At 49.5% G+C, this 27,498-nt stretch overlaps 2 protein-coding genes across 7 annotated transcripts in view; one reads left to right on the forward strand and one right to left on the reverse strand.

Annotated features, from left to right (window-relative positions):
- SCAI (suppressor of cancer cell invasion) overlaps positions 1-22,842 on the reverse strand; it is a 37,356-nt gene extending 14,514 nt beyond the window's left edge. Inside the window, exons 1-6 of one of the 6 annotated variants that reach the window (XM_084493686.1) lie at positions 22,721-22,842; positions 10,376-10,507; positions 3,815-3,910; positions 3,098-3,184; positions 2,414-2,512; positions 1,001-1,097 (exon numbers count right to left, since the gene is read on the reverse strand). In XM_084493686.1, coding sequence (XP_084349812.1) covers positions 1,001-1,097; positions 2,414-2,512; positions 3,098-3,184; positions 3,815-3,910; positions 10,376-10,482 — 486 coding nt within the window. In that variant the 5' untranslated portion in view covers positions 10,483-10,507; positions 22,721-22,842. Of the gene's footprint in view, positions 1-1,000; positions 1,098-2,413; positions 2,513-3,097; positions 3,185-3,814; positions 3,911-10,375; positions 10,508-12,141; positions 12,257-15,622; positions 15,649-22,235; positions 22,374-22,720 lie in introns of those variants that run through there. The other 5 variants (XM_084493685.1, XM_084493687.1, XM_084493689.1 and 2 more) reach the window with 5 other exon arrangements.
- A 32-nt stretch (positions 22,843-22,874) lies between these two features.
- Positions 22,875-24,661, forward strand: RPL35 (ribosomal protein L35). Its single transcript, XM_084493713.1, has 4 exons — positions 22,875-23,007; positions 23,232-23,368; positions 23,660-23,741; positions 24,441-24,661. Exons 1-4 carry the CDS (start codon positions 23,005-23,007, stop codon positions 24,588-24,590), a joined length of 372 nt encoding a protein of 123 aa, XP_084349839.1. The 5' UTR covers positions 22,875-23,004; the 3' UTR covers positions 24,591-24,661.
- Positions 24,662-27,498: the final 2,837 nt, after the last annotated feature.

A 27,498-nucleotide genomic window follows, 5' to 3' on the forward strand; every position in this document is an offset into this window, starting at 1 on the left:
AAACGCATTGAGAAAGTGAATGGTTTGGCTTTTTTAGCTGCTACTGCTAGTTCAAGTAAGCTTAGACAAAAAGACAGTAATGCAACCTACACAAAACTGTCAATGCCAGAAGTTGCTTGCATAAGGTTGTCGGAGAGGTTTGGGAAACATATGCTGTCAGGAGAAGCATACTGTTCCTTTGGTGTAGTTAAAGGGTACCTCCCAAACTCAGTTGTAACTGTTAGAATGTTTTACTTGGTGTTCAAACAATACTGGCAAATCATTGGAACATTAGGTGTCGTTATTAAATGTCAGACTCACAGAGGATATTCACTGTGTTGGATGCCAGATATGCCAAAAAGGCAATGATCAACCTTGGTCAGTACTTTATTCATTGTACCTAAAGACTTTGGTTTATATGCAGTCAGTACTTTACTCCCACAGCAGAGGCATATGCAGATTCAGCCTCTCCAATTTCATAGTAATATTTATATCCCTTAGCAAGGTTTTATTTTGATGGGTCTCTGGAAGGTGCAAAATATATTCAGGATGCGTCCTAGACATGGGACAGAGTGACAGCAGTTTGGAAAGAAGAAACAATAAGCCCGATATCAAACTAGGAGACGCTGGCTTTCACAGCAATACGGTGTCATACAGGAATGAAGATGTACTCAGAGCTGCCGGATGATTCCCACACTTTCAGATAGCTAACGTGCATCTTACAGTTTATTCCCAGTAACTACATCAATTTGTAATTTTTTTCTCTAGCCAAATGTTCACATCATACTGACATCTTTCCATAGATCAATCCACGTTATTCCTTCCTTCTGTGGCATCCAACAGCACAACCAAAATAAATTAAAAAAAAAAAAAAGCTATGTTGTAGCAGCAGCAAACATCATAGATGTAATGAGTGATATTTCAGATGAAATAGACTATATTATAGATTCCTTAATTAGGAGAAAAGCCTTTAATGAACAGCAGCCTCCCACCCATCATCTTTATCATCATTTTAACATACCTTTACAAGGTCCTTTACAACATCCATTTTGTTGAGCAAGAGACAAACCACTATAAACCTTGCATAGTAACGCAGCTTCTTAACCACTAATTCAGGCCTAAACACAACAACAAAAACACCACAGTCAAGTTTGAGATTAAAATACAATATAGATAGGCAACCGGGGAGCCAAGGTTAAGGGAGAGGAGGAGGTTAAGGTCAGAAAGAGATCAAACACACTGCAAATTAGGAATTCTAACTGAATTCATGTAGACATCAACAGGTACCTGGCTCAGTTTATTTACACTGAATACAGATACAAAAATCAAGAAAACCCCTTTCCTCACAGGCTCCTTACACAAGAAGAGGCATGGGAATCATTTATAATAGCTGTCTTTAAGCCTTCTGACAGTTCATGGGCAGTATCTGACCCCATGGCATCAGATGAGTACCACAGCTGGCTCAGAGTTCACCCACCTGGGACAACTTAAGAGACCTGCAAGTCAGCATAGCCTGTAATTACTTAACCACTTCCAAAACTGCCTGACAGCATCTAGAAACATGCTCGCTCAGTCCTACCTTGTCTGGAACCGCTCAAGCACTCAGACTCAAATTGAGAGATTTTTAAGAGAGAATAGGAACAACAGATACCAGAACAGAGCAACTTTCATCTTTCTGTGGCACGTAGGTACGTTTAGAAATCTGCAAGACTACAGAAGTGCAAAGAAGTCCAGAGATCCTTGAATACCGTGCAGGAAAGTCCCTCACTAAACCTTCTGCGTTATCTTGATGATGATTTCAGATAATTTCTTCTTTACCTTTAATTTGATAATGGAACCCAGGTTTACTCTCTAGAACATATTATCAGGATCCAGAATTGAGTTTTCTAGCTATTCTTATTTATATCTATGTTCTTGGCAGTCAGTCAGGCTTGGCACTGCCACAACACATCCCTCTTTTGAGTACACCTTTGTTGGTACTGTGTCTTAAAGGAAGATGTTATGCCTTCTTAAGCTCTTGGACCTTGTCCCAGTTAGTCACAGAGGGCTGTTGTACAGCAGTACCAAATGACGCTCCCCCAAAATGCCAGATTAGAAACAAACAGTTCCTCTGCTTCAGCCCAACTGATTTATCTTCCAGGTGCAGCATACTAGGTCCAAGCACTGCCACTGTGCAGGACTCAAAATGACAAAAACCTTCGGGCTAATAGCTTTCTAGCCAGGACCACACAATAGAATATTCTTCCAGTCATCCTGAAAAGCTCTTCTTTATACTGGGGTTTTTAATCATTGCAAAAGGGTTGAAAGAAACTTCCTCCAAAAACATTGATTTCATCTCAGTTTTGATCCTACAGTCTATAATTATTTGCTACTTTCATACACCGTTCTAGCCTTGGGGAAGAAAAAAAAAAGGACTGCATGCATTCAGACATACCTGTCTTCTTTGTTGACTTGGGAGTAGTATGACCTCTGCCTAATTGCCGAATAGAAGGAGAAAGCTTCATTGAGATAGCTGGTTTCTGAAGTGCGCAAGCTGTAGAGGAAGAATCAGATTAGCTCACTGCTTCAGTTGAAAATCCATGCCAAACCCTCCCTTTCTGCCCCCTCAACCATCTTGTGCATCAATGGCAAAAATCCCTCCTCAAATAACATTGTATGAAAGCCAGACTCTTGTTCTTTGTGCATGCTGGGAGTACAGATTTCAGAGCTTGGATTCCATTTCTGAAAACAATCAAATCTGCCTGCCTTGTGCCCACATGTACAGGTGACAGGTTAATTCATGGTTAAAGGAACATTAAGCTCCCAAACTTGTAAATCACACTTTTGCACAAGAGTCAAATGTAGCACATGTGGAAGCCTTAAAGACACTTCTGAGGGAGGAGATAACTCCTTAGGCAGTATCAGTGTGACTCCAGCAGTATCATATCAGGCTCACAGGTGCCTTTCTGTGCAGCACCCCATGCAGTCCCAAGTGCCTTCTCATTCACAAACAGACATCACAACTCAACTGACATTCATTTCTACCTCAGCAGGCTCCTGACTGAGTATCCAGATAACTGGCATGGAACTGCCACTAACACTGCATTTCCCTACCGAATCCTTTTCTGTGCTTACTTACTAATAATGGTAATAGAGCTGCCCAATCTTGGAAGCAATTTCCCCAATTTGCCACCGCTTCAACCCATACCGATTGTCCAATACTTGTCTATTTCGCAAGAGAGAAAAGAAAGATTAAAAGGCATTCCGGAATTTCTCAGAACATCACACCAGACAAGACAAAGAGCCGCTGTAGGGCCAAACTCAGCTTTCATTCCTGGTGTGGCATTCCCAGTAGCAGTCCCTCACAGAGCCAACAGCACTGCATACACACACCAGAACAAGGACCATTTATGTTGCAAAAACTTGCAAGAGCTAGACATAAGTATGTTGCACAAAATACACAAAACGAAAAGGTCACCACTTCCCAGGAGAACGCTCAACTACACAGCCAACATAAGGTGTGAAAGATCGGAGCCCACACTGCAGCAAGACGCTTCACACCACTCCAGATGGGTTCTGCACTGCAGAAGCCACCAGCCCAGCTTCTCCTTGGCAATATATTAAAGCAACATGCATTCAAGTAGAGCAAAAGGTTTTCTTCAAAAATAAAATGAAAACTCTGTAACATTTTAATTCATTAGACTGTGAGCACTCCAGGAAGTGACTGTTCCCTCCCTTCATGCTTGAATAACAGTGAAATCACAGTCTTAACTGGGGCCCCTAGGCATACCGTAATACCAGAGATTAAAGTTGCATTTAAATCCATAGAAAACAGTTGTCTACAACATTCCCTTACCGATGCTGCTGTTGGAATTTCCAGAGTTTGGTATAAACATCAAATGTTCGCCCAAAATAGGATTGCCACTGCTTTTGCCCATACTGAGGTAAATCCCTGCAACAGACAAGCGACAAACACAGAGTTACTGAGTAGACTCCAGTCAACCCAGCATGATGGCAGCGTATTTGAATCCGTGTCAGAATAGCTTTGTTCAGAATTGACTTGAAATATTTTCAAGCTCTGCCTGCACCCAGAACTCCAAGAAGCACGATTCCTACCATTTTTCAAAACCTGTTCTAACCGGAATCTCCAAGGAAATGCTGTTTGGCTTGTAGGAAGTACACATACCAAGATCTGACCATATTATCCTCAACACATTTACCCCCAAAACAGCCAGGCTGCATATTCATTTAACATGTGTACAAGAAAAGACTGTATGCATATATACGAGAAAGAAGCCTGCGTGGGCACGAAGAAATTCTCCAGTCTTTTCTCCTAGCTATGGCTTCCTACTTCCAGCTGAATTCCCTAGTCACTTTTCAAATGAAAAAAGAATTGAAGTTATTTAATAGAGGTCCCAGGCATTTTGCAAATGTTCAGAATGATTGCATGAAGGTAATCAGTGTCTGGGGATACAGAGAGACAATGTCATAAATTGCCCTGGTTTTACAGATTCCATCCAAAACAGGACAACGCTGTAACGTGAAACTGAAGGTACGCAGCTTAACCATAAGTGGCTGAGGTAAAACTTTTCCTGCTAAGACAATAACCCACCCTTCATATGTGTGAACTGTAATTCAATCACTCATTCGAAGAACAGCAGAATTACTCTAACCATTCCAGTGTCTATCACCAGTCAACACCCTCCCGTCCTTCACACCCTACCTAGGGCACGTGCCCAGCTACAAATCCGACCGGCCAACAGCCCCGACCCAGCCGACCCCTTGGGAAAGGCTGACTGTCCGGGGTGAGCTGTGTCCCACAGCTTCCACCAGTTATACAGGCAGACGTTCACTTTGAAGTTAGCTATGAAACGTATGGTATATTTATGATGCATTCGTGCCGTGTTTATTATGGCCATACGATACCCTGAGCACATGGGCCTGTTCTCTCCAGATGTACCTGGAATGCCAGAGTGGCTTCTCCAACACGCAGAATGGCAGCAGATGGAAGGAGTACTCCCATGAGCGAGCTCACATGAGTCAAGTGATTGGATATGTACCAAAAACATTGGTACAGTCTAAGGAGTAACAAGGAATCCATGCTCACCCCATAAACATGCCTTTATCAAGGCTCCTCAGTGCCAACAGGTTCTCAACAACATTAGCAGAATAGGCCTACAGTCAACCCAAAGAACAGACGACCATGTTCCTACATTTATTTTTCCACATGTGATTGAAAACATCTTACCGTCTTGCTAAGAGAAGTATTTTCATTGGTTACATGCACAGAAAGCTAAACTGGACTCTTACCCATAATAAAAAGAAAATGAAATTAAAAAGCACTATCCAAGAGCAAGCAGAATAATCTAATGGTAATTAGTTCACTTAGACTCATTTAGATCGATAATATTTCTTGCTACTCATCACGGAAACTTCCTTTTTCAGATGGATGAGGCTGCTCGCTGTTTCAGAAACAGACCCCATAACAGATCTATAAATCAGCTGTGCGAGTGCCACCTGGCCAAGCAAGCAATACAGATGCTCACGGCTAACATGCACTGGGTCAGGTTACATCACCCGAGCAACATTTGTCACCCTCTAACTCACACTTAGTGAGAGGTTGGAACCCAAGATTGTCTTTTCCACGTTGGTCTCCAGTGCAGAAAGACGTTAGTACATTCATTCAAGTTCCAAGCTGTATTCCCCCCTCCTCCACCCCACAACGATGTAGTCCTAAGGATCTTAGCTTTAAATACAATGCTCTTAATGCTAGTAGAAGGCCTTCATCTGGGAGTTATTTGAGCCTTGGAACAAATGCAACAGAGGAGACCAAAGCCCATCGGTCTCACTGAATGCACGCTGCTTACAGAGTATCCTGAAGCTGATTCAGAGGAGGTATACAACCCTACACGGAACTGGAATCACTTGTTCAAGATGGCATAATCTGTCATTTGATTCCAGAACTATTCCTTCAGGGAATGCTCTCTCAGATCACTGGGCTGCTTCATGCACCATCCAAAACCTCAGTCTTCAGCAGACTTGCAGGCAAAAGCAGCATATTCCACCTCCAAGCCTGGGATGCCCAGACTGCTGCCAAACCATTCCAAACCACCTTTTGGAAACCACACCACATCCTCTGGAAGAGTGAGACAGGCAAAGCAGCACACCACAATTTCCAGAGAAAAAAATTGTGGTGCATTTTTGCTAACTGGAATTGCTTTAACAGCACCCTGGGTAGAAAAGTAAATTAATATTCTTTTGCTCATCAGCCAACTATACTTCCCACACAGCTTGAGGGGACCAAGCTTAGCTACTATATGCAAAATGAATCTGTTATCTGCTATGACACTTACCAACCCAGAAAAGCCATTCCAGTACCTGCTGCTGCTATTCTATGGAGATGCCAAGGTAGTATTTTATTTTTTAAAAAAAGATCATCTCAAACTGCTCGACATCTTGGAACGTACTTTGGTGTAGCGAGGGGTAAACAGGAGTATAAGCATGTGCTTCAGGACACCAACACAATATACGTCTTCATCCAAATTCAGATTGATACAAAAATACATACATTTAAATCATTTACTGCAGTGAAATATTCACCACTTTCTATTGTAGTAATATATGCAAAATATTGCAGTAATAAATGCAAACATTACAGCTAAACAAAGTTAATAATTTGTCCAAACACATGACTAAGATATATTGCAAGCTTTGATATAGCGAGAGGTAATGTTAAATTTAATTAGCACGTCCACAAGTTTCAATGTTTGTGGGTTTTGAGAGTTAGAAAAAATAAAAATAAAAAAAAAATAAGATACAAACTGATAATTTAAATTAAAAAAAAAAAAAAGGAAAAAAAAGTTCAATGACACTGACTTAATGACTAAATTAGTAAATTGACTCCAAGTATTAATTTGAGCTTTCTAGGCAAAGTTGCTTAGGACATTTGAGCAGAGGTCTGACATAAGGGGAGAAGAAGATGCACCCTTCTTCCCTTGAATACCGGGAAGAAGCAGGTATTTGCATAAATTAAGAAACAAACATCTGTTTGCTGATGATGCTTATGAATATATCCCACTTCAGTAAGCTAAAACGTTCTTTGTACCTCACCTGACATCTTCCCTCATGCAACTGACTCCTCTTATTTTGCACCTTCCTCTCTATACAAGCCTGAGCGTTCCCCTGAAGCCCAGTTCAACTCACTGTGCTGCATTAGTTTGGAATATGTGAAAACCCATGGTATTTTAAAAAGCTGTTAGTGCAGCGTACATATGTTTGGCCATTGCTGTCCACGGTCACTGCTGGGTGTCCACACGTATATTTCTCAAGCTTTATGCTCGCCTAATTGCAGCTGGCATAGCTGCACAATACCATGCGATTCCTCAGCTCCCCAGGGAACAGGAAAGATCTCCATGGAAACAGACAGTAGCACTTGTTCTTTTGATAGTATTCTGACATGGCTGTAATAACACTTCATTTATGACAATACATTACCATGGTTCCATCACAGATTTTTGCAGACAAGCCCTGCCATTGCTACCATCCATTTTCCTTCCCATTTGCTGTTCTGTGTTCTGATCACGCGTGTTGCTCCCGTGTACCAAGAAATTTTGCTGTGAGAAAGCAGACGGCATAAGCAAGAGAGGACATTTAGTGCACAGCTTCTTTAATGAGACCAGAGGATCTGCCTTATTTGGTGGGAAGTAATAGCCCAAAAGAATTTTAAAGACTCAGTTGACTGCAAAGTGGATCATTAGCACAGCTCCTCCCACCGACGGAGGCAGGGAATATATGATCCAGAAGTAACTACACACCCAAATTGAAAGCAAAAGACCTACAGCATAGCAAGACATTTTGCTGCTCTCAGATCGAGAGAAGGATAAAAGCCATACACAGAGAAAAAGGCAAGGGCTCCCTCTTCCAGGGTGTGCTTGGCTCAGGACGCTGGGTAGGGAGCAAGCAGCAGTAGGGGCACTCACTCGTGCCGTTACTGATCATGACCAGCTTCAGAGGAGGGACAACGGGGCAGCAAGAAGACACCCACGTGCAGAGGGACTGGAGATGCTCTGATTTAGGTCAGTCCTGTTCAGACAAGGACGAGGGTCACCCACACCTCGTTACAACGGCCTCCAGCAACACATGGAGACTTTCTGACGTTTTGGTGTTACAATATTCCAAAATGACACGAATACAAGGCCTCCCGTGTTCTGAAAGGATGGGTTTCTCACCCCGGGCACAGAAGGCTGGTTCCCTTACCACACTGGAGTGGCTGGTGGGTAAATTCCACAGAGGATTTTATCCAGTATTGCTGCATAGTCTTAGCAAAGACCAGCACTGCTCCTGTGCTTGTCATTCATTTTCTGTCAGAAGTTTGTTCCAGCCGTGCTGTTGGCAGAAGCCAGATAGCACAGGAAAGCAATTAAAGGTGCTGAGACTTGTTTGGCCAGCACCTCGTGGGAGTTGTCACACAGGGACACAGCTCACAGAGACACAAAGACGCTGAGGAAGTCCTAGAGGCTCAGCAGCACACTTATTCAAAAAGAAGGTTACAGCAAGTTTAACATTCAGAGCTTCAAACACGTTCACAGTTTTGACAGGTGATAAAAAGGACGATTTCCTTTTATGTTCATATGCTTGTAGTAATTACAGGCTGCTATGCCAGACAGCAGTGGGATAACGGGGTTTCAGCACAGCGTTCCCCTGGCCTCTACCAACCCACAAAGTAAGCACACCAGCACAGCACGCAGTCGCCGGCCTCACCGCCGCAGGTGGTGTGAGAAGCCAGCGTGAGACAGGGCTACAGCCCGCTGCTCTACCTGAAGCTAGCAGGGCCCTGTTGTTTCTACATCAGCAGCATCTCGTTGAACTAAGACGTTCGATTTGCATCTTACTGCAAGTCTGAGAAATGAACAGCTAAATACTACCAGCTCTTTCCGCGAAAGGACAGCAGTCACGATTCTTGCAGCCAACACAATGAGTAACAAGACTTTGTAGTCTGGGGAAGTACAGAACATGTGGAAAGTCTCATTTAAGTCTCAAGCTTCTCTATGATACTGAACACACCGAAGCACTTTCTAGCATCAAAAAGAAAATACCAGGTGATAGCACACTGTGAAAAGCTTCTTTGTAACATGCTTCCTCTCCACATTTCCAGGAGAAAAGCAAGTGGGAGTGGGGAAAGGAGGAGAAAGAGAAACTGGAACACACTTCATTAACAGTTGTTTATAACTTATAGCTCGTCCAAAACCAAGTATAGATACTAGGAAGACAACCTCCTTCCTAAGTTATTCTAGGAGGTATGGTCACAAAAGGACGGTATCACTGGCAGTGTGAGCATGAAGTATACTTTGGAGCAGCAACCTTGGCAGATCATCATATGTTTTCCTCAAATGCTGTATTTGGCATCTGTATTGGGAAGAGAGGAAGGAAATGCTACTGAAACAAAGACGTGGCAGGCTGAGCCCTTGCATTTTTGGCAGCAGCAATAGCTAAGCAGCTGCCAACACAGCTATAGGCTCGGTTCCCTGCAGCTGAAGTGCCCAGAGGAGATTTTGGGAAGGAAATCATTGCTCTCCTCTCCCTCCCCCACCACTTTTTTTTTTTTTTCCATGAAACATGTTAGGGAAAAGAGAACGGCATCAAATACAGCAGCAAAGGCTACCATCATCTTCAAAACAGAAGAGGGCAGGCAGGTATCAATGTATTTATTATGCTAAAAGGAAAAGCAAGCAACTGGACTAAGAATCAGGATACTTGCCAAGTCCTTTCCAGGTGAACTCTCCAGAACAGAATAAGCATTAACAGAGGAGATACCTGAAGGCTGCTTTACCCAGCTATAACCATAGGAATCACAGGCCTTGTAGGTGAAATGGCAGTGAAGTTTGGTGCAAGAAGCACCTACATTAGCTGTGCCAAGTTACAGCAAGGACAAAGGCAGCTTCCCATTCTAGGACATTTTTATTTTCTCACAGGAGAGACGGCTGCTGAAACACATCTCTCTATTTTTTATTGCCCAAATTCCACCCAAAGGTATTTTCTGTCTTCTGTCTGGATAAGAAGGTTTCTTTTTGTCAAAATACCATGGATGCACACAGAAACTACATCTCTTATCTGGTAATCCAATAAAGGTACTAATTCTGCCTCAAAGGAACAGACAGAACGGCTGTAAGTACTCTGCCTTCTTTGTGATCTGCACCTGAACAACATGCAAACAGACCATGCAAACTTCCACAGACGTTCTTACATATATGGTCCAAAACTACCTCTACACAGGTGCACGCTGCTCTCTCCTAAACAAACTTGCTAGTTTCGAGATGAAAATGCTAGTTGTACATCTTACTTCACATTCCCTCACATACTCGAGTGTATGTTCCAATGCTTTTCTGAAGGAATACTACCAAATGTGCAATGCACTGACCTTAAGCCATTGAAGAGCTGCTTAGATTTATCCAACAAGTAGCAAAAGTCTGTAACTGTTTTCCTCTCTGCCTGAGGAATATCATCTTCAGCTCCTCCTGATGACATGATTTCTTTTAGGGCAAACTCAGTCCTATGAGGAAGAAAATAGACATATCACTCAGCAATTGAGGGCTACTGTGAACTCACCCAGATTAGATGCATGTTCCACGGGGATGGTGACAACGAGCATGCAATGCTCCCTTGGGTGACTCTTCTTAAGACTCATTAAAAGCAACATCTGAGAATCAAAGCACGGGACTTATTACTTCACAATGCACTAGATAACAGAACAAAATTAAAAATAGAATTGGCACAAGAGTCATAAAATAACTGAGGACTGTATTCACAAACACAAAAATGCCAGCAAAAGGATTTTAACATAAACATTTGAGTTTCATACTTGGACAAAGACATCTCTGAATTTGCCTTCCTGCAGAGGTGTTTATCCTGCAGCCATGTTTACAGTTCTGTTTATATTTCATTTTCAATCTGGAACTGTTGAAAACTGCAGTTTGCTAGTTGCTATTGTTGCAACACACCAGTTTTAGACAAACTGGTAAAAAAGAAAACTCTGCTTCCTCTCCACTTCCCCATGACTGTTGAGTTCCATGCCTTCCACTGCCCACAATTACACCTGAAAATCTATTTTTACTGTTCGTGTGAGCAAAATGTCATACTGTAAACAAAAAAAAACCTAAGACATAACACAGATATTCCTAGTACTGAACAAGTAAGGGAATAGGAAAGCCTGTAAAGGCAGAGTGGCTTTTCCAATCTGACTTGAAACATACATACACATAAAGTTAACCTTCCACATGCCACATGTCACAACAGCAGCAGCAAAACATCCTCTAAAAACGGCTGCAAGGTCATCTCGGGCTGTTCTGTGCTCTCTAAGAAATTTAGTGCAAGATAATCACACCTCTAACTGGGCAAATGCAGAGCTTTTACTTTCAGTGACTTCTCTACCAGATCTGGTAAGCACTTTTGTTAGGTAATGATTTTCCATTCATGCAGAAGCTCTGTTTGGATGTTATTTGCATAAATAATTACCCCCAAATCCCAACTCAAGCCAGAAAATAGCAGAGCTAACTTCTCCCAGTCATGGGAAAGTACCCGCAAGTATCTTTCTCCACTTGCCATGATAAACCTTCCCAATAACCAAACAGGCTTCAGAAACGCTTCCCTGAGCGGGCATTTCGTGCCTACCAAATTCAGGAGACCACAGCAGCTCCTTCCAGTCTGGGGGGCTGGCAGTGAGTGTGCACTGCTGGCCAAGCAATTCGGTCACTCCCAGGGCAGACAAGATGCAGACACATTCGCCTGACTTTGCACACCCACGTGGCAGTGCCCAGAGCACCACTGCAGGAGCACAGGGTGCTGCACACCGGCTGCCTGCTGGAGAGCTCCAGAAAAAGAGGAAGTTTCTGCTCACTGTCAGGGGACTGTGACATGGGTGAGGATGGGTGCCAGACAACGTACGAGTTCACACATACCAACCAGATGCCGAAACCTGTTGGTATGGGTCCAGCAAAGCAGGACGTGAATATCACAAAGCACCAGCCCGCGTCTGAGACCTCTCCGCTTGCGACCACACAGCGCCAAACACAACAGCCAGCACTCAGAGCACCAACACACCACACCGAAGGGAGCAATGAGAGCTGAAAAACAGACGTCAGAAGCAGCCAGGAGGTGATTCAAGAATTTCAGGAAGAGGGACAATACCCCAGTTTCACGGGTTCTGCAGCAAGCTTGACCTAAATCCTGCGGCGAGGCCCCTGGGCTCTGCAGCGCTCCGCTGGGGACGGTCGGACGCTCTGGAGCGACTGCAGACAGATCTCTAAAAAGGAGGGGTTGCTTAAATGGCTAAGTATGTTTCAGACAGTCCGTATATCATTCCCCACATTTAATTTAATGGTACAGTCAGTTTTATCGTATGCTACCTTGAAATTACACCACTTTTTACACCATCTACCCCAGCCATCGCTAACATTGGCCAGCTGGATCTGTGTTTGCCCTGCAGCAGGCGAGTAAAACCAACCGCGGCCCTCACGGTACAGTCGCCAGGCCCTCTGCAAACAGGGCTGCTTATGCAATCACTAAAAGATAAGCCAGCAAATTCCCTGCCTGCTGCTCTGAAAGGTATCAGGCGGCAGACAAAATACTTGCAGAGAAACCATGAAAAGCCGGGGGAGAACAAAAAATGGGAATGAAGGAAGGAAGGAAAAAAAGACTTTTCGGATCGTAGACAGTTAAAATGTACTTTGAAAGCCTATGCTCAGCCCTGCCAGTTCCTAATGATTTAGCATATTCTAATTTGTGCAAAGTCAGAAGAACTGCAGGGGAGTTGGGAGGATGAGGGGGAGAAAGACAGAGATTCCCCAGCTGAAAACAAAACATCTTGGAGAATGTTCTGGATGTTCAGCTCACGATACCACTACTGGCACAAGGGTTTGGACTTCTTCCTGAAGCAGAGGGCCAAAGCACCTTTTCTGCTTATTGAACAAAATGTCTGTAAGCACAGGAGCAAGCTGTCTTCTTACCAAAGACTCCTGCTGAAAGAACCCAGACGACAAACCGCATTTCAGCACACGCTGACACTGCACAGGGACCTGCAAAGTTAGCACACCCCGCAGACACTCCGCTACAACACTCACAACATTTTCTTCCCCTCTATGCAGGGTTCAGGACTGAAAACAAACGCATGTTGCAGCCAAACCACGCAGGTGGCATTGAGGCACCCAGAGCCTGAGGCCAGGCTCCGAAGCAGCCCTGCGAAGCCGGGACGAGGAGCGAGGGGCAGGCTCACCACTGCCCCGCCACCACCTGGTGTCAGGAAAACATCCAGCCTTACCCGAGAGCCTTCCAGCCAACATAAACTAGTTCTGGAGTCTGTGATTTTGTTGTTTCACACGATCCAGACCCCGTGTCCATCGGGCAGCCCCTGGAGCAGCACGGCCACGGCTCCTTCCTGGCCGCGGGCACCCGAGGCTGCGGGCAGGCTTCCTCCAGAGGGCTCTGGGCAGAGGTCTGTGAGGAACCAGGAACAGCCTGATCCGTAGCGTGACTTGGAAAAAACCCCACCTGCCAGCTGTTCAGACATGCATAACCTAACTTCATGAACATCTGTCAAACATTTTGAGGTATTCCTCTCACCCGACCTTAATCATTACCTAGTGAGACGAGCACAAGAATTTATCTCATTTTCTACCGATGCTTTTAGAAGGAGGGAGGTGACCAGAAGACTTAGAAGTTGATCTAAGGCATCAGAATGAACGGGTAGGGCTCAGGTGTTTATAACAAGCTATTTCATTAGTACGTAATACATTAAACACAGAAGTCTCAACGTGCCCTATTTGGTTCAGGTTATTTTATAATGAAACAGCCAAATCGCAGTTAAAAGGTGAATGAAACCAAACTGTAGTTATCCACACAATCCCAAAACCACCAATGACCTGAAGATGCAAACATCTGGCCTGTGGGCCAGAACAGACACAACAGACACAGCACCTCCGTGGGAAGAGGAGCGAGCACGTCCCAGGTATCACCGCTGGACGGTGCCTGCGGAGGAGCTCAAGTTTCACCCCTGTGCAGGATAATTAAAGGCACATTTTGGCTCTGCCACATACTGCATCCACAAAACCGGAGTACTTCTAAACTACCCAGTGCGTTTACAGATGGACACGGTACAGTGGAAAATCCTCCTGAAATTCCCTGAGGATAAGCTTAAGGAGTAAGATGAGGCTTGCTCAGGACGGACAGGCTTCTTTCTGTGCATCAAACCTATCTTCATGGTGATTACAAAAAATAGCACACAGAAGTTACATTACCAAAACATTCGGACTGAGCCACATAATGGGCAAGCAGAGTCTTCCTTCCAGGAAAAAAATAATGGAAAAAGAAATAAGGATCTCAACCAAGAAAGAAGTAGAAGCAGAGAAAAAATAAGTGCAGTTGTAAGACACATGACAATTTCCATCTGTGAGGTATCTTTAAAAGAGCTGCTAGAAGGTAATTTTTTCCACAGATCCCAGGTTCAAAGCAACATTTTGGTTACAGGCACGAGCTGAGTACTGCTGCAATTTAAACCCCAGCTTCACTCAGCCACAGCATGTGCCTGAATATGAAGAGAAGAAGGGAAGGGAAGATGGACAGAAAAAGGGAAATGAGCAGTTCAGTGGCAGGAGAAGCTGGCTTTTCCTTTGTGATCGGGAAGAAAAATCAGGTTAGTTATCTCACGCACCGGTTTTGGCTTCTCATGCACCAGAGAGGGTGGCATTTGGTGCTGTACAAAGAATCACAGCAGCGCAGGAAAGGAGGAGGTCTTCCCTGCCTTAAAGACTGTGTTGTAATGCAGCAGCACCACAGACAGAAAATTATTATTAGAAACAGCAAGTGGCACAGCAAAGGGAGGAAGATAGCTACTGACATCGCCGTTTCCTCAGGGACTGCTGAGCTACAAACGACAAAAATAAATAAAATGCAACCAGCACTATATCCCCAACGTAGACCTCTCCTCGATTCGAGGAGTAACCCCGCAGATCCGTGCTCCTCTTCTGCAGACAGACGGTTGTCCCAGTTTTCTAAGCCCAGCTATATTAGAAATATCACCTACTTATGTTTTTGTTCTTGTGTTTGATGTTTTTTGTTTTCTTTCACACAAAAGAAACCACTGGGCTGTTCTGCACATTGCTTGGTTCTCATTCAAGTAGCACATTTTAGAACGATGCTGCTGGGAAAAAATATGTATATATATAAAAATGTGGATGTAGGCAGGTGGGTAGGTATGCTAGAGTCGGCAGAAGGAGACTCTGAAACATTGATTTAAGACTTAAAATAAGACAGAAAAATGTGATTTTCAGCAGAAGTTGTTATTCTCTCCAAGGTTTTGCCAACTCCTCAGGCTAAAGAAGGCAGAAAATCTGCGCTAGCCAAACACCGCACTTCACATGCCAGGTTCTTTCCACCACGCTCTCAGAACGCACAATTCCAGGTTTGCTCAGCACAACACGTTGTTATATTGTGCAAGTTCATCCCACTGCAGCATGGAGAATAGCAGAGAAGAGCTTACAGGCATCCCAGAGAACGCCAAGACCATGCAGAGCATTTGGAGCTGCAAGGCAGCAGGAGGAGGAGGGCTTGGATGGGAAATGGATGAAAGCTTCGCGATGCTAGCAAGCAGTTTTTAAAGTTATGTGTCACTTACATCACACACATTTCCACTTCCCTGTGGTTTGCTGTCTTTTGGCTAAGGTTTTCCAGGCTCGGTTGGAAAGGAAAAAGTCTGCTCAAGTCAACGGCACGCACTCCCAGCCGGCCCTATACTTGGACTCAAGCTTGCAAGGCAAGGCTTGCTTTGTGCATGGTGGGAGAGCACCTGCTGCACAGAAACCAAGCTGACAACGACAGTCAGGCACAGGTATGTTAAACAGGGGCACTAGGGGCACATCCCCTTAGCCAGGGTTCTTGCTCAGGCAGGGTAACTGACCTGGGATTCACCTGCCTGGTAGGACAGGGCGGTCACAGCCTCACGCCCGGCACTCGCTGTGGAACGAGCGGTGACACTGCGGCGGGACGGTGCCAGGACGGTGCCAGGACCTGGGCAAACTGCTGAGCGAGGGGAGGGCCCCGGAGCTGCACAAGCAGGGTGGGCTGCACGAGGCGCCTCCACCTCCTGGAGCCTCCTTTGCCAGGCCATCGCCCCCACTCAGCAGTGGGCTCAGCAGCCCAGCTGCCTCCCAGCACAGCTCCCCACAGGAACGCTTACGGGATAAGAGCCAAGAATGTCCAGTAGCCGTTTTTTAGCTTTACCTACTTCATTTAAATGGTCAATTGAAAAAAAAAAAACAACTCCTCACTAGACATCAGCCTTAGGCTTAAAACTCTTCGTAAAAGCTGAACACATTGCTCATGTGGCAAGTGACTCCACGCACCTTCCCAGCACTGATCTCCGGGGAGCTTCAGCCTTTCAGATTAAGTCTGGATGTTGAATATTCCCACTATGCAGAGAAACATTTATTACCGCCCAGAAATGTGATCAATATGACCCAGGGAAGCTTTGTGGCAAAAATTAGAACAAGAATCCATTTTATTTCAGGCTCCAGCTGTTTTGATTACTGAGCTTTCGACTCTGTCCCTTAAATACCCCCCACAGAAGCTTCAGAACAAGGCAGCAGAGGCAAGTCTAGGATGGCAGCCCAGGGCGGTCAGTCTGGGGAACAGGAATAAGAGGAAGAGCAATATCTCATGGCAAAGGTGCTGCTGGAGTTTTGCTCACCCCCACACCTGATGGCAGCAGGCTGTACACCAAGCAGCGAGCAGGGCTGGGCTGGCCGTCCTGATTAACCCTGAGCATCAGAGCTTGCATTTCTGCAACAGATGCAACATGAAACAGCGAACTGTCATACAAACAGCACGTCCTAAACTCTTGCTGATCTGGAGTTTCACTGCTTGCACCGAATACAAATGGCCCGGGGTTTACAGTTGAGGCTCTGATTAATATTCAGATGCTGGAGTCAAGCAGGAAATATAATCATGTGCTTAGACAAGTGAGCTAATGATAAGAGTAAGTTACGGTCGCATCCTGATTCCCAGCTTCATGGCCAGTTTTACCGTTTTAATCAAGAAAGCACAGCAGAGAAATATAAACTGCTTTTCAAACGCTTCCCACTCCTAGCTCTGAGATGCAAGTAATAACCAAAAAGCAAAAGCAAATAAACTTCCTACATCTATCTTGTTGAAACAGGAACTTCCCCAGACCAAGGCATTATTAGAACTGCTCTCCGCAGAAACTGCCGGTGGAATTCTGTTTCTAATCATTCTAATCTGTCAGGACTTGCAAGGTTTCTAACCTTGAGTCAGAGACACCGGCTCTCTCTTCACTTTTCATCCTGAAACATCTCCCACAGCATCACTGCCCAAAGGGACTGCAATATAAAGCCAGACACCCTGCAGGAATTAATTTGCTGATAAGAAATAGGTAACAGATAAAACTAAGCTCTTGATCACTCATACCCAAAGCCTGGCACCATCACAGCTCGAGTCTCTACCAACAAAGGCCTGATCCGCTGTCCCTGACTCCCAGATCAGATGCCAGCACCATTCTGGATGCAGAAAGCTCCACAGCTCTTGCTAGATGATGCTGAAATATGGTGCTGGGCTCCTGACAGCCCACTAACTGCCTGTTAAAAGGAGAAGACAGATGCCAAGAATCCTCCTCGTGCCTTGCTCTGAGCAGCTCATTGTGGCACCCTCCCTGCTGAGAGCTTCCCTCTGAAAAACCAAACCGAACCACCGCAGCTGACAGCAGTGCCCATCGGAAGGAAAAAATCAATCCCGCCCCTGCATTATGCCAACGTCCTTTCCCATTTCATCCTTTAAGGAAAAACAAACAAACAATCGCTGCTCTACAATAGACGGACCAGCCCCACTCTGCCGCTGTTGGCCAGCAGAAATGTGAGTGTTTGTGCCTCTGTCAAGCGAGGCGTCTACCTTTGCTCCTTGCCTCTCTCCTCCTTCTGCAGACTGGCACACTCGCCTCTTGTGTTTTCTTTCAAAGCTACGCTGCACGTTTTGGGAAAACCATCTGTGTGTTTCCACGTACTCTGCTCAGAGCGCTAGTCCTGACGGAGTTGCAGACAACACAAAATTAATTAGAACCCAGATTCATTCTTCTTGCCAGAATACCTAATTCTCTGCTGAGCGCCACCGTCCCCAGCTTCCTGAGACGCCGCCCGGTTCTGTGCAAGATCCACTTTTCACATCAGTAAACGCGTGTCCCCACGTGCCCCCGCTCACACACCCAGAGGCTTCACAGCTCGCTGCTGCCAGCACTGCAGGGGGGTGGCGAGGGGCAGGCATCCGTCACAGCCAGCGAGGGCAGGCAGGCAGAGGAGTCAGACACCTCAGGTACAGCAGCTTGATAAAGAAATATGAGGAAAAAAATACCAATTCCTTTCTCACTCCAAGGTTTGTAGTAGGAGTTGGAAGCCAACAGAGGCATTTCTCGTCCCCTAACACTGCTGGCCCCAGGGCACAGCCACCAGCAGGCCGGGGGCGCGGGGCCAGCAGCCCCTCCTGAATTCACTCCGGGCCGACTCACTTCAAATACGTGCGACACAACATCACCATGGGATGCGTATGTGGCCTTTTTCAACTAACTGCATAACACAGAACTTTTGCTTCTCTTCTTTATGCTCCTGCCACTCGCAATCTGTTCCACGTTTGTCCGCTCCGTGCCCTCTGTGATCCCCCTTTCGCTACAGCTCACGACCCTCTGTGTAGGGGATGAACAAAGCACAAAGCCCCAAAAGCCATCCCGGCTGGCTCTCTGCTCTTGGCCTGCCTTAACCAGCTTGCAGCTGAAAACAAGCCCAAGCTCCAAGTCAGGCTGGGGCAGAGCTGCTGGGCCACCGGCGTCCAGGAATCCCCAGGAGATGGTTCAGAAGCAGCGTGGAAGAGGACGCACCCACTGCCCTCATCCACGTCTAATTCAAATCGTGACTCTGCAGTGGTGCCTGCATCCCACCTACGTGGTGCTGAGCAGTCATTTGCTTTGTATGAAAGAGCAGGAGGAAAAAAGAACATCAGGCTAGCCTACTCTTGGCAGGGGTGGGAGGGGAAGAGGAGAGAGAGAAAAACACCATCAGCTGCGGCGGGTTGAGCTGTGTGTATTTACATTTCACAAGCTCAACTATTTAGTGGTTTATTTACACACAATGTGCTTGGAGCAGCTAAAATGCCAGTTGTGTTTTATCTCGATTTGGTGGCAACGCGCAGAAAGCCACAAAATCATAGGAAGAGCCTGGAAATGAGACGTGAACCTCGCACATCTGGAAAAGCACGCAAGCCACTGCGAGAAGGGAGGAGGGTTTTGGAAGCACAGGCACAGCGAGGGCTGAAATGCATCGGCTATGACCAGACACCGAAATACAGCCCAGGGACTCAAAGGCAGCTCCGGGGTCCCAGCAGAGCAGAGCTGCGGGGCTGTGCAGCCCCACGCTGCCCCTCCATATTGCAGCGAGCGGGGAGCTGCAGCCAGCTCCATTTTATGCACACTCCATGGCAAGGCGCCAACACAACTGTTGACTGAGCCAAAGCTGGGCCCCCTTGAACTAAGCCATCACCTAAAGCAGTGTGGAAAAGCACATGCCTCTCGCATCTACGGCGGCCAAGTTCCTGAAAAGCATCCGAGCTACACGATAATTTTTTTGCTTGAGTCAGAAAACGACTGATGTTTTAACTCCTTTATACACGCTCCTAATTCAAAGCAGAAGGGTTGCCATGCGATGGGACCTGATGTCAATGTGGTGCAGAGACTCAGGAGAACTCTGTAGGGCAAGCCTTTTACTAGATAGTCCAAATGGCAGCCGGGGCCAGCATCGGGCCGGAGGGCAGGCCTCATCACATGCCCCATCTTGTTTGCATTCTTGGCCAAGGTGTCAGTGGCTGCTTTCCAACAGGATCCCTACCCTGACAGGAGAGAATGCAGCGCAAGCTCAGGAAAGCTTTTTGGTCAGCTCAGTTCTCCTCCTCCCTCCACAGCAGTGTTTGGCAGTAAGCTGCCAGCACGCACAGGAACTGCACGGAGAGCGTCACCACCCCGGGAATTCACCCTGCAGAGCAGAGACGCTCCTGGACCATCACTCCACCACAAGGCAGAGAAATCCCTCTGCTGATTTCTACCTTAATTATATAAAAAATTGAGCTCCTAGTCTGTGTTCCATTATAATAATAGCAATAATTAAAAATCCTTCAAGCGAGGAGTCCTCCAAACCTGCTGCTCCATCCAGGCTTTCTGGCATCACACACTTCCTTTCCTGACTGATATCCCGAGGGAGCCAGACTGATGGTTTTTCTACTCTATTCCTGTTGCAGGACTGCACTGTGCTCTCTCAGCACATGTAAACTGCTAGGTAATATTTGTGTTGGCGACTAACACACATACTTTATAGAAACAGACCTCTATTTGACCCTCCATGCAGCTCCCACGTACAACTTCGTGCACTCCTTTACACAGCCTTCCCCTGCTGCAGCACATACCCCGCTCCATAGCCCTGTTTCCAGCCTCTTTAAAAACTGCATACCCAGAATAGGGCTTATGTGCTTACAGAGAGCAGCCTGGCTGTAAGAGCCAAGCCTGCAGAATGTTCTTAGGCAAGAATACCAAATAAAGCGAGTGCAAAAATTGCCTGCAGAAGTCCTGGTTTTCCTCCTGCACAGCTCGCTCCAGCTAAACATTTCTATGAAAAGAACTATGAGGAGTTCTGTGAAAAAAAGACACCAACACAGATTTCTGTGATAAAACCGATGGCTGTGTTCTGCTTTTTTTTTTTTTCCTTCCAAATACTGCCTGGATAGCTAAGACTTCACTGCAACATCACTTCCGAACAGACTTTCACACCAGAACTCTTCCTTCTGGCCTCAAAGTCACCATGCATGGCAAAAGACAAGCCAAAGCAACGCGTCCAGATGATCAGATTCATCTCCATTGTTCATTTACGCTGCTGTTTATCAACAACTCCTTTTAAAGCCAGCAGAGCTAAATCGGAGTAGAACCGAAGCAAAGGAGCAGCGTGTGCGGGCTGCACGGGGCGAGCACAGCGGTGACTTTCAGCCTTTTACCACGAGCAGATCTAGCTTCTCAGGTGACCACTGCGAACAACAACAGGGTGCTACCGCCTGCCAGGCTCTCAGTTTAAGGCACACATGTTGGTACACGCTCACCCCAACCGGCCGACTGTGCGAGAAAACCTCCAGTGTCCATACGGGACACAGATAACTGAGTGACTTTTGTCTGTGCGCTGTACCTGTGCTTCAATACAGCAGTGATGGCAACTGCCCCTATAAGGCAATAATATCTTTTTCCTCTCCATACGGTTTCTGTGAACAATTGCTGTTATATTTTCTGGAGCGCAGGGCATGGCTACGACGTTTGTGTTCGCTGTCTGCATTATTCTGGCAGCCCAGACTGACTGGCAAATTATATTCCTTGCTTGTCATTAAGCAGCTCATTATTAATTTTTCTTTTTAACAAACATAATCCAGTTTATCAAAATATCTGAGAGGAGACTGGCTTATCCGGCTCCAGAATGCAGCGGGGCCACGGCTCAGGGGCTGGGGTCACGCTTCGGCACCGCTCCCCGCGCCGCCGGGGCTGTCACACCCCGGGGGTCGCCCGGGGTCTCCAGGCAGCCGCAGGTCTCCGTGCTGATCGCCCACCGGGCCCCCCCGGGGCTGTTCCCCGCCGCGGCCGGCACGGTGTGAGGGCAGGAGCCCGCTGGGAGCTGGCAGCCCGCGGTCGCACAGCGGCTCCGCACCCCGAGCCGCGGCCGGGCCCGGGCAGCTCCCGCAGCCCCCGATGCTTTCCGGTACCGGCTCCGTTCTGCAGGCGGGGGCTGCAGCTGCCCAACCGCGGCACCGAGCCCAGCCCCGGCGCTGCCGGTGCCGGTGCCGTGCCCCGCTCCTGGCCGCTGCCCGCGGCCTTCATGGGGCCGCCAGGACCGGAACCTTCACGGGCGGTACCGGGCGGCACGGCGGGGGCACGAGGGCACGGGCGGCCCCCAGCCGTACCCGGAGCCCCCCCGGTTCCTCAGCGCCCGCCGAGCCCCGGGGGGAGCAGCGGGCACCGGGCGCGGCGCTGTGAGGCGCTGTCAGGGCCTCAGCGCGCCCCCGCGCCTCACGGGCCCGGCCCCGCACCTGCCGCGCCGCCGCCGCCTCACCTGGGCCGGGCCTCGGCCCGCGGCGGGGGGCGCGGGGACCCCGGCACGGCCCTGCCCGGCCCCACGCCGCCGTTCTGCCCCCCCCGCCGCCCCGCGCACCTGGAGCCGCGCCGCTGCCGGTGCCGCTGTCAGTGCCGTGCCCGTGCCGGTGCCGGGCGGGCGCCGCCGCCGCCCCCAGCCCCGCTCGGCTCCGGCCGCGGCCGCCCAGCTCCGGGGCGCGGAGCGCGGCTGCCGCCTGCCGCCGCTCGGGGCCGGGCTGGCCCCGCCCCCCCGCTCCCATTGGGCGAGCGGCCCGGCCGGCGGCGGAGCGGCGCGCGCTGATTGGCCCCGCGGGACGTCACTCGGCGGCGCGCCTCAGCCCCCCCCCGCGGGGCCGGGCTCGGCGGGCGGCAGGCGGCGAGCGGCGGCGCCACCGCGCGGGGAGGCGGCGCGGACACACACGGGGCCGGCCCCGCGCCGCTCCGCCGCACCGGCACCGGTCCTCGCTGCCCCTCGCTGTCTCATCCCCGGCCCCGCCGCGATGTCCGCCCCCCGCCCGCCCTCACGTCCCCGTCCCCGCCGCCCCCAGGCGTTGTCCGCCGCACCTCGGCCCGCTCCGCGCCGCCGGCTCCGCTGTGCTCCGGGGCAGGCTCGAGGCGGGGCGGCGGGGCGGCCTGCCAGCCCGCTACCGGCGCCCAGCCCCGCCGCCGCCCCCCGCCCTCCGCGGCCGGTTCCACGGCGCGGCCCGCGGGGGTGCGGCGCGGCTCGGGGCCCTCCCCCCGCCCCCCTCGCCCATTGGTAGGCGCCGGCCCGAGGCCCCTCCCCCCCGCCCCGCGCCCCTTCCGGCCCTTCCGCCCGAGCCGCCGAGCGAGTCGCCGCCGCCGCCATCATGGTGAGAGCCCCGCGCCGCCGCCATCCGCCAACATCCGCCAACATCCGCGCCGCCACCGCCACCACGAGCCGCGGCACGGCGGCACCGAGCGCTGCGGGCCCGGCCCGGCCTCGTTGGGGGGGAAGGAGCGGGGGTTGGGGGCGGATGGGCCGGGAGGGGACCGGGGGGAACCGGGGGGGGGGGGGGGCCCTGCCGCGCCGTGACCGGGTGTCCGCCGCCCGCAGGCCAAGATCAAGGCCCGGGACCTGCGCGGGAAGAAGAAGGAGGAGCTGCTGAAGCAGCTGGACGACCTCAAGGTGGAGCTGTCCCAGCTGCGCGTGGCCAAGGTGACGGGCGGCGCCGCCTCCAAGCTCTCCAAGATGTAAGCGGGGACGGGACGGGGCCGGGCACGGGCACCGGGAGGGACCGGCGGGGATCGGCCGCCCCCTGCTGCGGGCCGGAGGGGAGCGTCTGGGCCCGGGGCGTGGGCCCTGCTGCGAGGCGCGGAGGGGAGGCCTGCTGGGCGCCGTGCTGCAGGGCAGGCACACTGTGTGCTGTGTGGCTGTCCGGTATCTGCGTCATGTTTACCGCACAGCGCTGGTTGTGTAAGTCCGTGGTGTTTGTCCCTCGGTGTGTTCTGAGACATCCTCTTCTCTTTTTTTTCCACCTGCAGCCGTGTGGTGCGCAAATCCATTGCTAGAGTCTTAACTGTGATCAACCAGACTCAGAAGGAGAACTTGAGAAAGTTTTACAAGGTAAGTCCAAACTTCCTACACGGTGACTTTCGTTATTCTCAAACACACTGAAATTTTAGAAGCATCCTAACTATAGATTCTTACTTGTGAAGTTTAAAATGTAAGGGAAAAAATGTTCATGTATGTATAGCTCAAAGTTTTCTAATCATGATTCATTTTAAAACACTGTTAAGAGAGTAACCAGAATTATGGCTACTAACCCAGTGTGAGTATGTTTTGCGAGGAGAGTTTTTTGGGCAGCACCTTTTCTCTGAAACTCTAGTATATTTTCTAGATGATGCAGTTCCCAGAAATGCAGATACTCTGCTTGCTAAATCTTAATTAAGTTGCAGGTGAGTGAGCAATTCTCTTGCTCAGCACATTCCTGTAGTTTTTAGAATGCTACTTGTTAGGGATTTGGATTGGTTAGAATGGGACGAGAAAATTTGAAAAGGTCTTGGGAAATTGGGACTCATAAGATCAATTACTTACCTCTAACCTGAGTGAAGGTTAGTAGAGCTGGTACAAAAGTTGCATCAATTCCCGCTTCCCAGCAGAGAGAAATTCTATAAGCTTCTAGACTGTAATGATAGTTCTAGCAAAAACAAGCTTAAAGCACTGCTGCTAATGCTTTTGTAGGTAACTCAGCTCGTTGTGAGCTCATTTATCTGATCTGTGTTGCAGTCTGTAAACTCAACTGTTGTATGTTTTTGAAAATAGGGCAAAAAGTACAAGCCTCTGGATCTGCGGCCAAAGAAGACTCGTGCCATGCGACGCAGGTTAAACAAGCACGAAGAAAATCTGAAGACCAAGAAACAGCAGCGAAAAGAACGCTTGTACCCTATGCGGAAATACGCCATCAAGGCGTAAAACTGCAGTGTACTGAAAGTTCTTAATTATATTGGCTGGGTATGTCTCATTAAATAGAACTTTGTTTGGAAGGTGTTAGTGGTGGTCTTTTGAGTAGCAGTTAGATAAAGATGTCATCACCTTTATGGAGAGAAATCAGAGGATTCACAGAAAACTTGTTTGAGCTTTTATCGGTAATGAATACGCTAATAGCTTGCGATTATCTTTTCTCTATGAAGAGCAGGTAAATGAGTACAGATCCATGGAGCTGGCATAGAACCCATTAAATGATTTCTTTTTCTGTCCCTCGCTGGAGTTCTTTGGAACCCAGAGTTGTGATTCTGAAGGCCTTTTTTGGTTCTGATGTAGTGAAGAGTTGCACAGAGCAGTCCAAGCGTTACTGATGTAGTGATGGTTTGTGTCAGTATAGCTGATGTATTCTAACACCAGAAATTCTCTACCCAGCAGGGAGTCCTTACACACAATTGGATCCAGATTCTGTTCAGGGAATAGATCTTAATTCTGCTCGCTGAACTCAGCGTAGATCTGAAGGATTTTTAAGCCTAAAGCAAATTGTAACCAGAGAGAGGTCTAATTACGTGTGGTAAAGTGAATTTCCCATATATTGAGATTCTATGAGGGACGGCTTTACAATGATGCTAATGCTGGCTGTCCGATGGCTTCATTAAGGGCCGAATGCAGACCTGGACGGGATGGTAGTGCCTCCTTGGCAGTGGAGGAGGCGCAGCCTGACAGCTCCGGCCCCAGCCCCACAAGGGACCAGGCTGCTGCAGCACGCTGTAAGGTTGCAGCATTGAGCTGTGGCTCCTGTGGGCTAATACGTTACCTAAATAGGTGCAGCATTGCAAAATGCTTTGCTTACTGATCCTGAACACCCTGCAGTGGCCAGCAGTAGCCTGTTCTGGAGAAATACGAGCTTCTCACCCAGCACACGTGGCCCTCCAGAAGAAAAACAAGCAGACCACTGCGAGGATGCAGATCTGCACATTTCTGTCCCAGAAGCCTGATGCAGTTGGTTTACAGATTGTCAACGTGCTGCTTACCATTCAGAAAAGAAAGGGGAGAAAACATGGGGGAAAAAGCTTAAGTATCAGGCACTAACAATCTAAGGTGAAGCCACAGGTTTGGATGGCATCATGCCCAGAGACGACTAAACACGTTGGCCAAGCTGCAGAGACAAAATGAATCGTGGCTTGCAGCTGATGCAAGCTGCAAGATGATGAACATCCTAAAGCCATAACTGAGAATTTGTTAATTCTGTGCTGTTCTCCATGATGTGGTTCCAAACAGAATAGCTCAGGTCAGAAGCTACCCCTGGAGGTCGCCAGTGCAACTGCTGAGAGCGAGGCCAACTTTGCAGTTAAATCAATTTGTCCAACTTGTTCCATATTCTTCTGTAGCAGATGGGTTACAGCTGCAATCTGCTGTTTTTCAGAACCTTTTCTATATCCACTTGTGAAACAACAAAACAACGTTCAGCTTGCCTCAGCTCTGCCACTTTGAGCTCCCCTCAATGCCGCATTCAGAGTTCGGGGCACGCTTTGTTTCTGCATTCTCGCACAAGCGGTGGTGGAGCACAGTGTAACTGCTGGGCAGGGGGGGGGATTCTCGTGCTGTGCTTTCCTGTCGGGAGGGGGAGTAAGAGACCTGTCAGATGCTTGGCTCTGAAGCCCAGAGCATGAGGCAAAGGGATGGGCACTGCTGTGGGAGTTAATGTGGGACAACACCTGAAGTTTTTGCACAATCTGCACCAGGCGTGTAGGGAGAGGTAAGTGGGTTTCTGGCACTTCTTTAAATGAATTGCTCCATCTGCCTGGAGCAGGGTGGCAAAACGTGAGCCTTGCCCTTAGGTCAGAATCACCCCGTGCTGTTACAGACGACATCCTGTGGACAACTTTAAAGATACCGGGAGTAGCATACTATGGTTCTCCGGATGGCTGCAGGAGTGAGGGCTGCAGGTACAGAACTGCACGTTGCAGCTGTCAGAACAGAAGATGCTGCTCCCTGCCCGTTGTGCCACGCTTTGCAGGGCCACCAGCGCTCTGTGCTGCTTCCCACTTCCCTGAGCGTCCCCGCGGCTGCGGGGTTGTCCCAGCCCCCTGACGGCAGCCGCTGCCCGGGGGGCTGCAGCCGTCCCCGTGCCCCTGCTCCCGAAGGCAGGCGGCGGTAGCGGGGCTCGGCTCCTGCCAGCAGCTGCAGCCGGGCTGGCCCCGGCCGGGCTCCGTCCCTGTCCCCGCCGGCCGCGGGGCGGCACCAGCGGCACGGGCACAGCCCGCGGGGAGCGGCCGGGGCCCGGCGGGGCGGCTGCGGGGAGCCCCGGGCACGGGGGGGGCTCCGCTGCACGCAAAGCCCGGCGCTTCTGGCGCTCCCGGGGCTGCTCCCGGTGCCTCCCTCCTGCGGGACCTCAGCCCCGCAGCTCCCCGGGCGCTGCCCTGTCTCCTGCCCGTGGCAGGGGACCTGGGGACGCAGCGGGACGTGTGGGGCCATGCGGGGCTGTGACTGCAGCCCTCGTGTCCTCGGCCGTGCCCGCTGCCCCCCGTGTGCCACCATGGAGCCGTGTGAGCGGCGATGCCATCGTCACCCCCAGCCTGGTGGGCTGAGCCGTGTCCCACCAGCCCCATCCCGCCGGCCCCCCGTCCCGCCAGCCCCACGGGCAGCCCAGGTCGGCCCGGGGCAGCCGCCCGCTCGCTGCCCTGAATGCCGGTTTTGTTGGCCGGGCAGGGGGAGGCCTCGTCCCCACGCCGCCCCCGGCCCCGCTGCTCCCGTGAATGCCAGCAGTGTCTGCACGCAGGCGCTGCGCTGCTGGGCCCCCTCCCGCTGCCCTGGTGGCTCCCGGACAAAGGTGGCACTGGGGCTCCCGGGCCCGGGGGTGCTGCGTGCCGGGGCCCCCTGACTCCCTGCCAGCCCG

This window comes from Aythya ferina (genome assembly GCF_964211825.1).
Source record: "Aythya ferina genome assembly, chromosome: 20".
In the NCBI taxonomy this organism is placed as follows: Eukaryota; Metazoa; Chordata; class Aves; order Anseriformes; family Anatidae; genus Aythya; species Aythya ferina.

What these genes read in the sequence shown, in the direction of transcription:
- RPL35 (XM_084493713.1), top strand. An exon ending in GCCTCCAAGCTCTCCAAGAT is followed by an intron (nt 23,369 to 23,659) that starts GTAAGCGGGGAC and finishes TTCCACCTGCAG; the next exon opens with CCGTGTGGTGCGCAAATCCA. An exon ending in ACTTGAGAAAGTTTTACAAG is followed by an intron (nt 23,742 to 24,440) that starts GTAAGTCCAAAC and finishes TTTTGAAAATAG; the next exon opens with GGCAAAAAGTACAAGCCTCT.